General features: G+C 42.4%; 1 protein-coding gene across 3 annotated transcripts in view; it reads left to right on the top strand.

Moving 5' to 3' along the window:
* Positions 1-5386: 5386 nt before the first annotated feature.
* ZBTB41 (zinc finger and BTB domain containing 41) overlaps positions 5387-14908 on the top strand; it is a 34822-nt gene continuing 25300 nt past the window's right edge. The window contains exons 1-2 of one of the 3 annotated variants that reach the window (XM_019750935.2): positions 5387-5617; positions 10607-11850. In XM_019750935.2, the coding sequence (XP_019606494.2) occupies positions 10728-11850 (1123 nt within the window). In that variant the 5' untranslated portion in view covers positions 5387-5617; positions 10607-10727. The other 2 variants (XM_074317072.1, XM_019750934.2) reach the window with 2 other exon arrangements.

Below are 14908 nucleotides of genomic sequence, written 5' to 3'. Positions count from 1 at the left end.
AATCTATGGTGTGTGATACAGCACTGTGTACTGTTGATGAATTTCTCCACGAAGAGCATGTTTTCTCTGGTGTCCCTGTGGTTGCCCCCACCAGGGGGCAATTCCACTGTCACTGATGAATGCTTGCTGGGTCAGACCTTGTCAGTGTGAACGAAAGTCTTGTGATTAGTATTCTGTACCTTCTTAGTAATTAACCTTCTAATCATGGAATCTGTCTGGACTTAATAATATTCTAACTGCTAAGTGCCCTTGAAAGTTTAGATAAGTGGAAAATGGAACCATTGCTTTTTTTTGTTTTTTTTGTTTGTTTGTTTTATTCCCTTGCATCATGCCTTTCAAATTTTAGTTTTGGAACTGTGATGTATGACTCAGGATTAGTTAGAATTGGTCAACATCATGACAGTGACAACCTAGATTCTAGGATTCCAACATGCAAACAGAAGCTACAAACACACAAAAACATGTATACTCATAAGAAGAAATATTTTTTGGAAGCATTCTAGCTTCTTGGGAAACATTGTGACAGTAGGAAAAAATGTGTCAGACTATTTATGCCAGACTTTGCTAGAAAATCATTGACGTGAAAGAGTATTTGCACTAACAAGAGTTTAAAAAGAGTGATTTTGAGGTCAGTGTTTAAGAAATTATTCAGTATAAGCTGAGTAGCTTTGGGCTTACACTCAAGAATGTGTATATTCTGAATTGTGTAAGGATTTATTTGTGATTGCTCCAGACCGATGACATGTTTCATTAAATCTAAGACATCACGGTTGTAAGCTGCATCTCATTTTATATGTCACTAAGAAAGAAAGAAATGCTGCCTGTTAAATTACGACAAGGTATTGACTATAAATCACATCAGAGATGTCAAAATGTGCAAAAAAGTACTTCTTAGGCTTAATGAGCTAAAGAATTATATTAGTTTTGTAAAAATTATGAATACTAGGTACTAGCAGTACAGAAAACCTTCCATGGCAGCAGCGTCTTTCCAGACCAACGTTTCCACCAAACCTGTGTTCGTTCACCAGGGCCTAAAACTGAGAAGAGGCTACCTGACTTGACATGTCCTTCTTTCTTTTAGTTTTGATGAAGGAGGTACTCTGCTCAGCTCTATGAATAGAAAGCTCTGCTAATAATAATCCATTCCCTCATGGAATCCAGGAGTTAGCAGATTTCGATAATGGATCAGGCAGTAGATATTTTAGGGTTTGTGACCCTCACAGTCTCTGAGGCAACTACTCAACCTCAGCCATTGTAGCGCAGAGGTAGCCATAGATAACTAACACTTTGTTTATAGACACTGAATTTGAATTTCATGTAAGTCTCAGGTGTCATGAAATTTTATTTATTTATTTATTGCTCTTTTTTCAATCACTTAAAAATCTGAAAATATTCTTGGGACCCCTTCCAGGAAAAAGGAGTAGACATTGTGGGGACAGAGTCCCAGAGAGCAGTTTCCAGGCTCTTGGCCTCACATAGAAAGGTGCTGGAGTAGATGGCCATCAGCTGTGACTAGTTGGCCATTGGCTGTGGCTATTTGGTTGTCAGCTGTAACCAGTGAGCCATTGGCCACTAATATAACTGCCGTGGCTACATTAGCAGCAAAATGGGGGCTAAGCAAGAAGATGGTGGCCGAGCTAGCAAGAGCGGATTGTAGTTAGCATGGTGGATTGCAGCTAGCAAGTAAGGTTGGTTGGCAGAGACAAGTGGACAGCGGATTGCGGAGTGTGGATTGTGGATTCTGTGGCTCCCGCTTCCTGTGTCTCCAACCCAGGCGTCAGCGAGGGTATAGTGGTATGTCTCCCCTATCTATGGCTCCGTGGGTGTTCCTTTTTGGCCTCACCATGTCCTGTGTTCTTATGCGGGGAGCAGGACCAGAGACCCCGCGTGACACCCTGCATGACAGACATCCTTTTCCCTATTCCTTTTGCTAATGAAAATGAAAAGCCCCAGCCATTATGTATAAAGCAAAAGTAAGGAGGCTGAACGACAGAAGAAAGCAGACTGGCTGATGAACTCAGGACTCAAAAAAAAAAAGAAAAAGAAACGACATAATAATAAGCTCTCTGGGTTTGGGGGGTTTTGCTTTGGCCTCATATATCCCAGACTTAGAACTTAGTCCATATATCCTAGAATTAGAAGGAGCCAGCAACTCAGAAATACTAATGGATGTAGGCCCCCCCCAAAAAAAAACCAAAAAACCTCCAGTAAAAGCCTGATGTCTTTAGCCAAAGAGACAACCTAACAAGACAGAAAACTTTTAAACAATAACCACTCAACTCCAGCCAAACACCACAGGGAAAAAAAAACAAAAACAAAACTGTGGCCCCAGCTCTACCCGGTCCAGCAAAGGCCAAGCGGGAGGCCTACACTTCCATCCCACTGGGCTGTAACGAGTCACCCAACTCTGCCCCGGGGTATTGATTAGCCAAGAAGGCTCAGTAGGGAATTGGGACTTGCAGCCACTAGGGGGCATTGCCAATGGAGACTATGGGGAGGCTGGATTTCCAACCACATTCCGCAGTTTGGAAGCTCCCCTCCCACTGGGCTGCTGTCCTGGGAGCCCTACCGGAAAGGTAGGACCTTTGTCCCTCGCCTGGTAGTGATGAGGCCACGCCCACTGCCGTGGGTCAGTGGAGGCTGCATGGGAACAATAATAGGACATTCTTTTTCCTCTTAGACCGGGAGGAACGCCACTCTTGTGTGTCAACAGGGACTACCTGAGGAAGCTGGGCTTCTACCCCACCTGGCAGTAGAGACAATGCACCGGCACCTTTCTCATGCACGGGGCGGGTCAGAGGCAGCCGGCTAACTCAGAAGGTTTAAATAACACCCAGAGTCTCTTAACATATTATGCAAAACTCCAGGTTTCAATTAAAAAAAAAAAATTCCTCATTGTGGCAAGAACCAGAAAGATCTCAAACTGCATGAACAAAAATGTGCCAGCAAAATATTGCTGCTCCGTGACTAACAGGGAAGGAAAGAAGGGCTGCTGGGGTAGGCATTTGAGGGTCAGTGCCACAAGCTCATTCGTCTAAGTCATAATTAACAGGAGTTGTAGCACTTCAGACCAAGCAAAAAAAAAAAAAAAAAAAATCACACAAAAAAACCCCAAAACAAAACAAAAATCCTCACAGTATTTGATAGACATCCTTGAGATATTAACTTACAATGGAAATTGCCTATCTAAGTGTCTAAAATAAAAATCAAGACATTACTTGATGAATAGCAGTGGTTCGCATCAATAAGTTTAACACTGCTATTAAACAGTGATAAAGTCTGGACCACGGAGTCAGGCCACATACGTTGAGTCCTGGTATTACCTGTATGAACGTGAGGAAGTCACTTGACATCTGAGGTTCCTCACCTGGGAAATGGGGAAAATGGTATCCATTTGCTGAAGTGGTTGAGAGGATTAGGTAAGTTAAAAATGGAAAGTTAATCAATATAGAACTCTGCCTGACACCTCGTTGGTGTTCAATAAATATTGGTTGTTACTATAATTCATAGTGTATTAGTAGTTTATCTAAGGCACACATTATCTAAATTTTATACTATATAAAAAGTATATAACTAAAGCATTTTTTTCAATTAAATGTATATATTAGTTTTATGTTATTAAAATTACTATTAATTTTAGACCACACATTATGACTGTGTATAAAGACTAATTATAGGAAAGTGATCTATATTTTATAATTTTAAATACATAGACTGCTACAGAAAACAAATCCAGAAACTTCATAATATTAGAGGTAGAACTGTATTTATCTTCATTCAAAATTATTAGGATACATTTTTATAGTATTAACGACCAAGAAAGTCATACATGGTATCCAAAATAGGACAATAAAATAATAAAATATGTTCAGCCTATAAAGCACTTGTTCCTAATTAAATCATAGGTACATTATAGAATAAAGCCCAGGTTCCTATTAGTGACATTTCATTTATGTTGTTCCACGAAATCTGCTTAGCATCCTACATTAGTGTCTTGGAAATAATCATCTGTCTATTATTACTTATAAAGTATACTCATTAAAGGAACTGTGGAAATCTTGATCCACTGACAAATTGGGAAAATAAATGTTTATCCAGAACATTTAGTGTGTTTCTGCACGGCAGGTTTGATATAATCAAATGTGCCTCTACCTGAAAAAATTTTACTGCAATTATGTTTTATGACCGACACTGATGTATGTCTATCACTGCTCGTGTACTCTGGGCTCCCAGGAAGTTGCTCTGAATATCAGAGTCCATTATGTAAATAGGACATTAAATGTTGGGCAAGCTGAAAAGCCCTTTAAAAAAGTGTGTTTTTTTTAAATAAAAAGTAAAATCAAACGACATGCAGATGCATATATTGAATGTTTTCTAAAATACTGTTCTTGACTATATTTCACATAGCGACATTTTAGATCGATCCTACCATATCATCAGACAAATGTTTCATTCTACTTCAAAATGTATATGTTTTTTTCAATGTAAAAGACGTGAATCACTGTTAGTAAAATTATCATTTCTTTCAGAAAGAACAGAAAGACTGACCCCATCTCTCTCTGTTTCATTCTGCTTTGGAAGCGTGAAAGTGGACACTAACCGGATGTGAAAAGAGGTACGTTTTCAACATATATCAGTGGGCTCCCAAACCGAACTCGTCCCACAATATTCTGTGCCAGTTACCCCTTGCTCTAGCTTCTCCAGTTTCTTGTGAATCAGTGGCACACTATCAAAATCAGGCCGGGGACCACCTCAAACTGAGGTCCTTTTTGTAACATATCTCTTTGTAATTCCTCTGTCCTCGGCTTTCCTCTCTCCTCTGCAACATGGCCTCTAAAACTCTCTTCTATTTCCCTAATTCTTCCCTAGTCTTCATCTTACATACACATCCCAGGCAAACAAAAGCCTCAGAAAACACCTGTGGAACCTGCAGCCAACTTGGCATTTTCCTGTCAGGTAAAGTTTGTTCTCATCCCTCTGAACAGCTTCCTCATTCTAATTCAATGCTTTCATGTTGCCGGTTCCAAGTTTTATTTCTACTTCTATGTTGTTTATTTACTTCACTCGTTTTACTTATTTCTAAATGTTTTCACTTCATTTTCCTTAGTTCTACTTTTTGGTTATCTCTTTTAAAAATGTAACTCTCACTTTCTAAACTTCTATTGGTTTTATTTTTAACCCATTACTATTTTTTTATCCCTTTCTTTTCTTTACCCATGTTGTCACTTTTTAACTTTTTTCTTTTCTTCTTTTTTGTAACCTCTCCATGCTAGATAGTAGTGGAGAACAAAGATAGAAGACTGCCTCTTACTCGTAGGTCTAGTGGAGAAAAACAGATATTAATTTTTGAAAGCACAAATAAAGTTATAGCGATGTTAAGTGCTACAAAGGAGAGATGTTTTTTATGAGACCATATGACCAGGTTATTAGCCTAGTCAGAGAAGTTCACAAAAGCTTCCCTAAAGAAGAGATGACCTGAGGCCTCAAGAAAACAGGGAAATATGTAAGGGCGTGAGTGCCACGGAGGGATGGCAGTACAAAAAAACCGTGTGACACAGGAGAACGCGCAAGCTGATTTGCAAGAAATAAAAAAGGGCCACTGTGGCTGAGGCACAAGGTAAGGGGGTATATTTAGAGGCAAGTGGGATTAGGGTCATACAGGTTTTGTTCAGAATTTTGACACATATCTTAAAAGCAAAGAGACAGCGTTCCAAAGTTATAGCAGCGGTGAAAGGCGGTGTAGTGAGATTTACATTTGAAGTCTTCCTTCTCTACACATTAGCCATGGGACATGACTGGGCAAGTTTCTCAACTTCTCTTTATCTCATCTGTGAAATGGCAATAAAAGAGCCATTGTAACATAGTTTACAAACCCCAGGGATGATGATGACGCTTTGTGGAGCATGTACCTTGTGTTAAACACTGTTCTCTGTCTCATGCATGGCCTGTTTTGATCCTATTCCCTTATTTTTCCTATTCCTATCTGCCTTATTTTTCAAATGAGGAAAATGAGGTACAGAAAGCAAGTGACACAAATGTAACAGCTAGTAAGTGTTAGATACCTACTTCATAGGATAGTGTGAAGATTAAAAGAATTGATGCAGCCATGTGCTACATAATGACCTTTAGATCAACGATGGACCTATTAAAACGATGGTGGCCCATCAGATTATCATGGAGCTGACAAACTCCTGTCGCCTAGTGTGTTGTCTTAGCTGTCGAAAAGTAATGTCACAGCACAACGCACTACTCACGCGTGTGACGCTGGTGTAAACAAGCCTACTGTGCTGCCGGTCGTATAAAAGTATAGCTGAGACAACTAAGTACGGTCTGTAATACTTGATAACGGCAATGAATGACTATGTTCTGGTTTACGTATTTACTAAACTAGGCTTTTTATCCTTATTTTAGAGTGTACTCTTCGTACTTATAAAAACAGAGTATTTTAAGTCAGTCGTCCTGGTACGCCAGCAGTAACCTCATACATCTCGTGTTTATTGCAATTCCTGATTACATCCTTTTGTCGTGTTTTGCGCAGTAACAGCCTCTCCAGGCTTGCAGCCCAGGAGCACCAGGCTGTACCTTGTGCTCTAGGTGTGTGGTGGGCTGTGCCATCTGGCGTGTGTACGTGCCTCTGTGATGTTCGCACAACGGTGCACTTCTCAGAACGTATCCTCGTTGTTCGGGGCACATGATTATATACTCGAAGTGGTGATCACGGAATTTAGGACACAGTGAGCATTTGGCAAGTATTCAGTTTTGTACTGGAGACCCAGTTTCAACTCAAAACATGTTGGATTTTTAAAAACACTATACGAGGTTGAATTCTAGTCAATGACCATTTCTTTTTCTTTTGGCTAATTTGGTCATACTAACTTTTAATACCTTAAAAATCACTTTATTTCCTTTTTCAGAGGCCAAGATAAATCTACTAGCACTTTCGGCTCACTTAGGTCCTTAGAGAATCATCAGCTACATGGGCTTTAATCTTATAAAACCATTATGAGGTTATAACTGCATTATCTCAAAGACATATATGCACTCCCATGTTTATTGTAGCATTAGTCACAATATCCCAGGTATGGACATAACCTAAGTGTCTGTAGGCAAATGAATGGATAAAAAAAAAAGTGATACAAATATAACGGAATATTATTCAGCTTTAAAAAAGAAGGAAATACTGCCCTTTACAATAACATCTATGAACCTGGAGGACATTATGCTAAGTGAAATAGCCAGCCAGCCAAAGACAAATACTGCGTGGTATAACACATATGAATTCTTTAAGAAAAAAAAATTCCCTTCAGCTTTTTCTAATCTTAGGTTAAATCCATCCATTGTTCTTAATTTTGCCTATTGTATTTTCCTATTCTAGAATTTCTATTCGATTTCCATTTCTTTGTTGAAATTTTTAACATTCTCTGTCAATTCCTTGAACATATTACTCATAGTTTATTTGTTGTTGTTTTGGTCCAATAACTTCATTTTCTTGATCTCCTGTGGATCTGTTTTGTCTCTGACTTTATTGGAGATATTCTTCTTGTGTGTTTGATTCCATGCTGGATATTATATATTACAAATTAACACGAGTCTGGATGATGTCATCTTAGTCAAGATGGGATTTAGTTTTGCTTCTGGCAGACAGGCTGGGAGAAGCAGCAATTCCTGACTGCCTTCCTCAGGTAAGGCCTAAAAATGTTAAAGTCTTCACTCCTGTGATGGGGATGGGTAGTCTCTTTCTGGTACATTCTCACTCATAGATTTGGCCTTTCAGAGTCGGGGCTGAAAACATGGGTGTTTACTAGGGCCCTACCTTTGTCTGCGGTCCTTAAATTTACGTTTTTATCTCCCTGCCTCCTGAGTCTATGAAGGATCTGCTCATCTCACCAGCTTCTCAGCTGCTGCTTTCCAACCAGTAACTGCTTTTAGGGAGAAGCTCCCCCAAATGGCAGGGTCACCTCTTGGAGCGCCTTTTCCTTGCAGGTCATAGCCTCACAATCCCTCACACACAACCTTGGTGGCTATCCTGTGCATTCCAAACAGAAGCTTCTCTTAAAGAACTTTTTGTCCTCGCTGTTTTCAGCAGAATTGCTTTGAGCTCTTTGATACACTATTACTGATACTGGAACTCCTCCATGCACGTTTCTTAGAAGTTAAATTTTTTTTTAAAAGACTTTTTTTGTGTGTGTGGGGGAAGGGGAACAGGACTTTAATGGGGAACAGTGTGTACTTCCAGGACTTTTTTCCAAGTCAAGTTGGTGTCCTTTCAATCTTAGTTGTGGAGGGTGCCGTTCAGCTTCAAGTTGTTGTCCTTTCAGTCTTAGTTGTGGAGGGTGCAGCTCAGCTCCAGGTCCAGTTGCTATTGCTAGTTGCAGGGGGCGCAGCCTGCCATCCCTTGCGGGACTGGAGGAATCGAACTGGCAACCCTGTGGTTGAGAGCCCGCACTCCAACCAACAACTGAGCCATCCCAGAGGCAGCTCAGCTCAATGTGCCCTGTTCAATCTTAGTTGCAGGGGGCGCAGCCTACCTTCCCTTGCAGGACTCTGGGAATTGAACTGGCAACCTTGTGGTTGAGAGCCCACTGGCCCATGTGGGAATTGAACCCGCAGCCTTCGGAGTCAGGAGCATGGAGCTCTAACCGCCTGAGCCACTGGGCCGGCCCCAAAAGTTTAATTTATATGGGTGATTTAACAATTTCTTTTCCTGAATTCTAATTTCTGGTTAGACTGTTTTTACTATTATTTAGAAGTTTGTGTTTTGTTATAGTCCTTTTACGGTTTCAATTTGAAAATGTTGATCCATTTGGAATGTCTTAATCCAATGAGAAGTTTATATATAACTTACTTTTATTTCTGAGGCCCGCCTCTTCATGTATTCTCATTTACTTGGCAGTCTTTTTTTTCACAGACTTGAAATTTGACTTTATATAGAAAATTCATCCGTGAATTTGAATCTCTGGGCTTTTTTTTTATTGTCTCTGTTCATGTGTCTGTGAGATTCCTTTTATCTTAATGACTCTACTTATGATTGTTATGCAATTCTCTGCATGCATTTAAAGTGTATAATTGGATCAGTTATGACATATGTGTACACTAGTGAAACCACTACAATCAAAATAATGAACACACGTTTTCTTGTGCCCTTGTTGAACCTGTCATATTGAAGGATAGTAACTTATCAACATTATGAGTCAGTTAAGTTCTCAGACCAGCATTATGAGCATCACCTTTGCATTAAGAAATGCGAAATCTTAGGCACTGGCTCCAAAAGTTGTCCTTGTGGATTTTTCTTTTTGTTTGGCTTCCTTTCCTGTCCTTCCAGCCATATACTTGTACGTACGTTTTCCCCACGTTGTCGGTGTAAAACAGGAGGTTAAAGAATAATTTTAGGGGCAACTGCGGTAGCCGTGAAAATCAGAAAAGTCATAAAACGTCAACATCGGTTCTTTGGACGCAAGGCAGCGTTTGGGGACCGGCTTGGTCTGTGGCTGCGGGGTTGGTTACAACCTCTTGAAAACACCAGTGAGGATGAAATCAGTCTGTGCTCTTGCGCCTCTGCCCATTTCTACTCAGCTCCCCAACCGTCCCCCCGTCTTTCACTCCCCAGCAAGGCTTCCAGCAAGGTCTGCACGGCTTCAATCCCAGCAGGCCACCAAACCACCGCGAAAACCCGGAGTAACAGACTTGGGGCGTAACACGGGTCCCCAGGGGGCCAGGAGGGCCCACGGAGCATGCGCACAGGGGGGCGCGCGCACATGCGCAGTGGCCGGCGCAGGGCCGCGCTCCGGGCTCCGGGCGGCTGGGCGGCGGCGCGCGCGGCTGACGTGTTCGGTGGCTGCGGCGGCGGCGCGGCGCTGGGAGGAGACCGCGCGGAGGGAGGGGGGCTGAACCCGGAAGTGGGTCGGCGCTGGAGCGAGCGCGCCCGGAGTGGAGCTCAGGCCGGGAGCCAGCGGGCGAGCCCTGCGTCCCCGGTAATGGATCTGTGGGGCGTCCGTGCAGGGGACGCTGGGGCGGGAAGGGGAGCGGGTTGGCGCGGGCGAGCGCCGTCTCCGCCCGGGCTGGGCCTGCGGGGGCGCTCGTGCCTGCGTCGGTGTCCCCCGGGTCGACCCCACGCCGCCTGCCCCGCGCCCCTGCCGGCGCCGTCGCCCCCGGGTGGCGTTGGCCGACGGACGCTCCCTGTCCCTGACGAGGTGTGCCCGGCCCGCCCCGGGGAGCACGTCCTCGGAGAGACTTGGGTTTCGCGGCCGCCGAGGCCTTATTGTCACCGCCGAGCGTCCCTAAGCCGCGGAGGTCGCCCGCCGCCGCCGGTCCCCTCAGCGCCCCGGGAGGCGGCCCTCCCGCTCCTGCGCCCCGTGTCCGAACCCTGTCCGTGCGCCGGGCCTGCAAGGTGTGCGCCGGCTTTCTTTCCAGCGGCCCTTTTGTTGGTTGTCCTCTCGAGCCCGGCCCTCCTTGTTCTCCGCCCGCAAACCTTAGCCTCCAACGCGTGGAAGCCGTGACTTGATCACGCTTTAGTTCTAGTGTGGGAAGGGGTGGTTGGCACATGCCGTGCACGCTGTCGGGTGGCTTCGGCGTGGAGTTGTTTTACGTGGTTCTTACTGTTTTGCAGACGATGAAACCCTCGGGCACGCCCCTCCAGAAGCTGTTCCCCGAGACAATCTAGTTGTTGTTCCTGTCTGCACCCCTGAAGACACTTATGAAGTTTCTTGTTCTGAAACTGTCGCACTGCAATGAAGAAAAGGAGAAAGGTGACTTCACATCCTGACGAGAAGATCCATCTGGGCTACCATAAAGAGGCTTCCGAAGGCCATGTCGCAGGGGAGTGTGAGCCGGTAACCTGCACTCACTCGGCAGAAAGACCGCCCCATGAAGCTCTCCACTGTTACCAGGAACTACCTCCCTCTCCAGATCAGAGAAAACTCCTGAGTTCTTTGCAGTATAATAAGAATCTGCTCAAGTATTTAAATGATGACAGGCAGAAGCAACCATCTTTCTGTGACTTACTTATCATAGTAGAAGGGAAAGAATTTAGCGCACATAAAGTCGTCGTTGCTGTTGGCAGTAGTTATTTTCATGCGTGTTTGAGCAAAAATCCAAGCACTGATGTGGTCACCCTGGATCACGTCCCACACTCAGTTTTTCAGCATTTGCTTGAATTTCTGTACACGTCCGAATTTTTTGTGTACAAATACGAAATACCTCTGGTTTTAGAGGCTGCAAAATTTCTGGACATTATAGACGCAGTGAAGCTGCTCAATAATGAAAGTGTTGCCACTTTTCAGGCTGAGCTAACTGAAAAGTCATCACCAGAAGAAACACTAAGTGAGTTAACTGGAAGACTGTCAAATAATCATCAGTGTAAATTCTGTAGTAGACATTTTTGTTATAAAAAGTCCTTAGAGAACCATTTGGCTAAAACCCATAGGTCCCTATTATTGGGGAAAAAACATGGGTTAAAAATGTTGGAGAGAAGTCTTTCCACAAGAAGATCCAAAAGAAATCGGAAGTGCCCTGTTAAGTTTGATGACACCAGCGATGATGAACAGGAAAGCGGTGATGGGTCGGACAACTTGAATCAGGAAAGTTTCGATAAGGAAAAGCCGGACAGAAATGATTCTGAGGATCCGGGGAGTGAATACAACGCCGAGGAAGATGAGCTAGAGGAGGAAATGTCCGATGAGTACTCCGACATTGAAGAACAAAGTGAACCAGAGCAGCGGGACGCGGAAGAGGAGCCCGAGGCTGCTGATTCCGTAGGAAGTATTCACGCGGGGCTAGCCCCCGTGGTCATTCAGAACAGTAACAAAAAAATACTGCAGTGTCCTAAGTGTGATAAAACATTTGACCGAATAGGTAAGAAAAGCGAGCTTGATTTCTGTCTCTAATAACTTTACTTTTCAGGGAGATATAAAGCGAAACTTGGGAAGTAAACTTTAAGAAGTATTCAGTTAGGGTGGATATTTGATTTTTGATACATATTTTATCCCATTAGTTTAAATTTAGTGTGATTCAGGAATTAAGTATTTATATTATCTTTTCTCTTTCTCATGTCCCAGCAGTAGGTGATGGATAATTAGTTCATGCATTTGGTGTGAAAAACTCCAGAGTGTTATTAATTATGAATGTAGAGCTTTGATTTATATGCTATTTTAATATCACAATTAAGTGCTATTTTGGGGTCATTATGGAAAATCGAATTATCTTGTATTAGATTTAATTTAATAATTTGTATACTGTTTCCCCCTGAGCATGGTAACATGTGAGTTAGAAATAGTCATTTTTCCGGTATCTAGTATTGTTAAGAATTGGGATGTTTCAGATTAAACTAATGCACAGTTGAGAATAAAACTGTAACTTACTTTTGTAGGTGGAGACTTCTGGAAGTGTCCTAATTAGTAGTATTCTTTGGTTATTATGATAATGAATAAATCAACTTTTCCTTTATTAGAAATGTGTGTCTAGGAAATGTGGTCTATCATCTTAAGTTAAAAATATGCAGTGACTATTTAATTTCAAGAGAGCTAATATTTGCAATAAAATAATTTTTGGAGGTCTCCTGAACTTTTCTAATGTGACCTTTCAAATTGCAACAATTAAACTATTTCCATACAAATCAAAGTTATGAAATTGTGAAATATATTCAACCACATGTAAAGGAGCATGTAAGTGCAATTAGACCTTGTAAAATTATTAATTGAGTTTAATATATCCCCATGTGTCTTGCAGCGTTAAGTTAGGTATGTCAGTTAGGTAGAAATCAGTTTTATAAGGTATTGGTAATCATTTGCTCTCAAAATGTGCAATGATGTACACGATGGCATACCAGTGGTAACCTCTTTTTGCTTTTTTTACGCCTCTGGATATTTTTCACTCCGAATCAGAATACTTTGACAATCCAATGAAATAATTCACTACTATTTTTACTGCGAGGCTGTGTGCACACATGAATAGTACAGCTTTTCTTGAGTAACTCAGTCAGTCGGAAGAGCACATGAATACCAGTAAGTTTGTTAAACTCAGGCTGGATAAATGCTCTTGTAGAACCATAAACAAGTATAATGAGGGGTGAAGAGACAGCATTTTGGATTGAGAAACCCGAGAACATTCCATCTTTCCAGTAGGTTCTGCTCAGACATTGTGTGCTTAGCACATGCTTCCTGTGTTCTTCCTTAATTTGACCTCATTTCACTTGAGATGAGTGAACAACGGGTCAGTTCACACATGGCGTCGGAGGCCCAGCACGTAGATCTCAAACTGTGCTATTGAACACTAGGCCAGTGAGATGCTTTCTGAGAGGGGTTCTATGTTCAAGTCAGATTGGGAAAACCACATACTGTAATTCAGAGTGTGTATTAACGCTGTCAAATGCTGTAGGAAAGAAACCTGTTCATTCTGCTTGGCCTGGCATTTCCTCAGAGCATTCTGTTACAGGACACTTTGGGGGTACTTCTTTTAATATCCCAAGAAATTCAACTTCTTTGCACATAATTTAGGAAAATACTGCTCAAGATGAAGATCCTGATATACTGAGGAATGTGTTTGGCAGCTTTTTGGATCAAGAGCAGCCCAGCTAATTGTGGGAATAATAGATCACATTGTAGGCTTGTTTCCAGCCTGCCTTCCTGAGCCTTTCTGACTGTTTTAAACTATACCCCTCTTATTCACCTCCCTCTTGCTTAGCCTCATTGGGGCTGCTGGCTTTAACCTAGTACCTAGAGAGATTGTCATTGAGGTTCTAGCCTTCTGTTAAAAAAAACAGGAGCTGCGGGGCTGTCAGACTGCTTGCGCTTTGAATCCAGCTCTTGGGCAAGTTACTTAGTCTGTAGTTTATTTCCTCGTAGGTATAGTGGGGTGATGCTAATATGATGCTAATAGTACCTTCTCCTGGGCATTATTATGAGGATTGAATAGTTCTCGTAAATCACTTGAAATGTGTGGAATTTACAAGGTGTGCAAGGCATGCTAACTGGTCTTATTACTTATTAATCTGGTATAGCTGGGTGGCTCTGCTATGCCAGATACTGCTAAACAAATATGAAATGACATATTCTCTGTCCTCAAGAATCTATGAATTTAATGAGTACATATAAAAACACAATTACATTGCACTAGAGATAATCTTATCAGAGTAAGTATAGAGGACTGACGGAATCAGGAAAGACTTCACAGAGCAGGTAGTGTTTGAGCTGAGACCTAAAGATTAGGGAGGGAGGAATTTACCAGGCAGGACAACCAACGTGCAGACATCCAGGTGTCTGCTGTGTTCTGGAAATTGCTGAGGGGTGGGCCTGGAGGGATAATGAAAACCACAGGCGATGAGGATGGCAAGTAAGCAGAGGTGAATTCTGAATGGTTTTTATGCTAAACCGAAGAGTTTAGATTTTATCCAGTAAGTAAACAGGCACACACACACACACACACACACACAACATTTCAAGGGCCATTTTCCATTAATCCTTCTCATATCTCTTCCATGCCTTCCTTAAGGCTTAAAAATGTCCACCTAGATTTGTGCTTCTTTATCTCATTAGATTGTGAGCCTGAAGGTTTTGTATCTTACTTTTGGTTAGTATCCTTTGTGATACCCCAGGGCATGCCAAATGTTAAGGTTTTGGTAAGCTTTTTAATTGAACTAGGCTGAAAGGTTGGTGTCTGACTTGACTTTGGACTTGTAAGAAGCCACTTGGGCGTCCTTGTAAGCGTCTAACTTCGCTGTCTGGGAGTGGGTTTAAGAGCGATCATGATGAGCTCTGAGGAGCTTGTCCTGGAGTCGGGGCTGCTGGAACCATGAGCTCCACTGTGTGTAGTCACTAATTTGGTTCCATGACTGTGGCGCTTCTGTCCTTTCTGATCTATTTAATAGTGGCTTGCAGTGAGACTCCGGATCCAGTTGTATTTTTCCCTTGGCCAC

The sequence above is a fragment of the Rhinolophus sinicus genome, linkage group LG12 (genome assembly GCF_036562045.2).
Source record: "Rhinolophus sinicus isolate RSC01 linkage group LG12, ASM3656204v1, whole genome shotgun sequence".
Classification (NCBI taxonomy): domain Eukaryota; kingdom Metazoa; phylum Chordata; class Mammalia; order Chiroptera; family Rhinolophidae; genus Rhinolophus; species Rhinolophus sinicus.
Note: the sequence above shows the minus strand (reverse complement) of the source record. Positions and strands in the feature narration are given on the sequence as shown.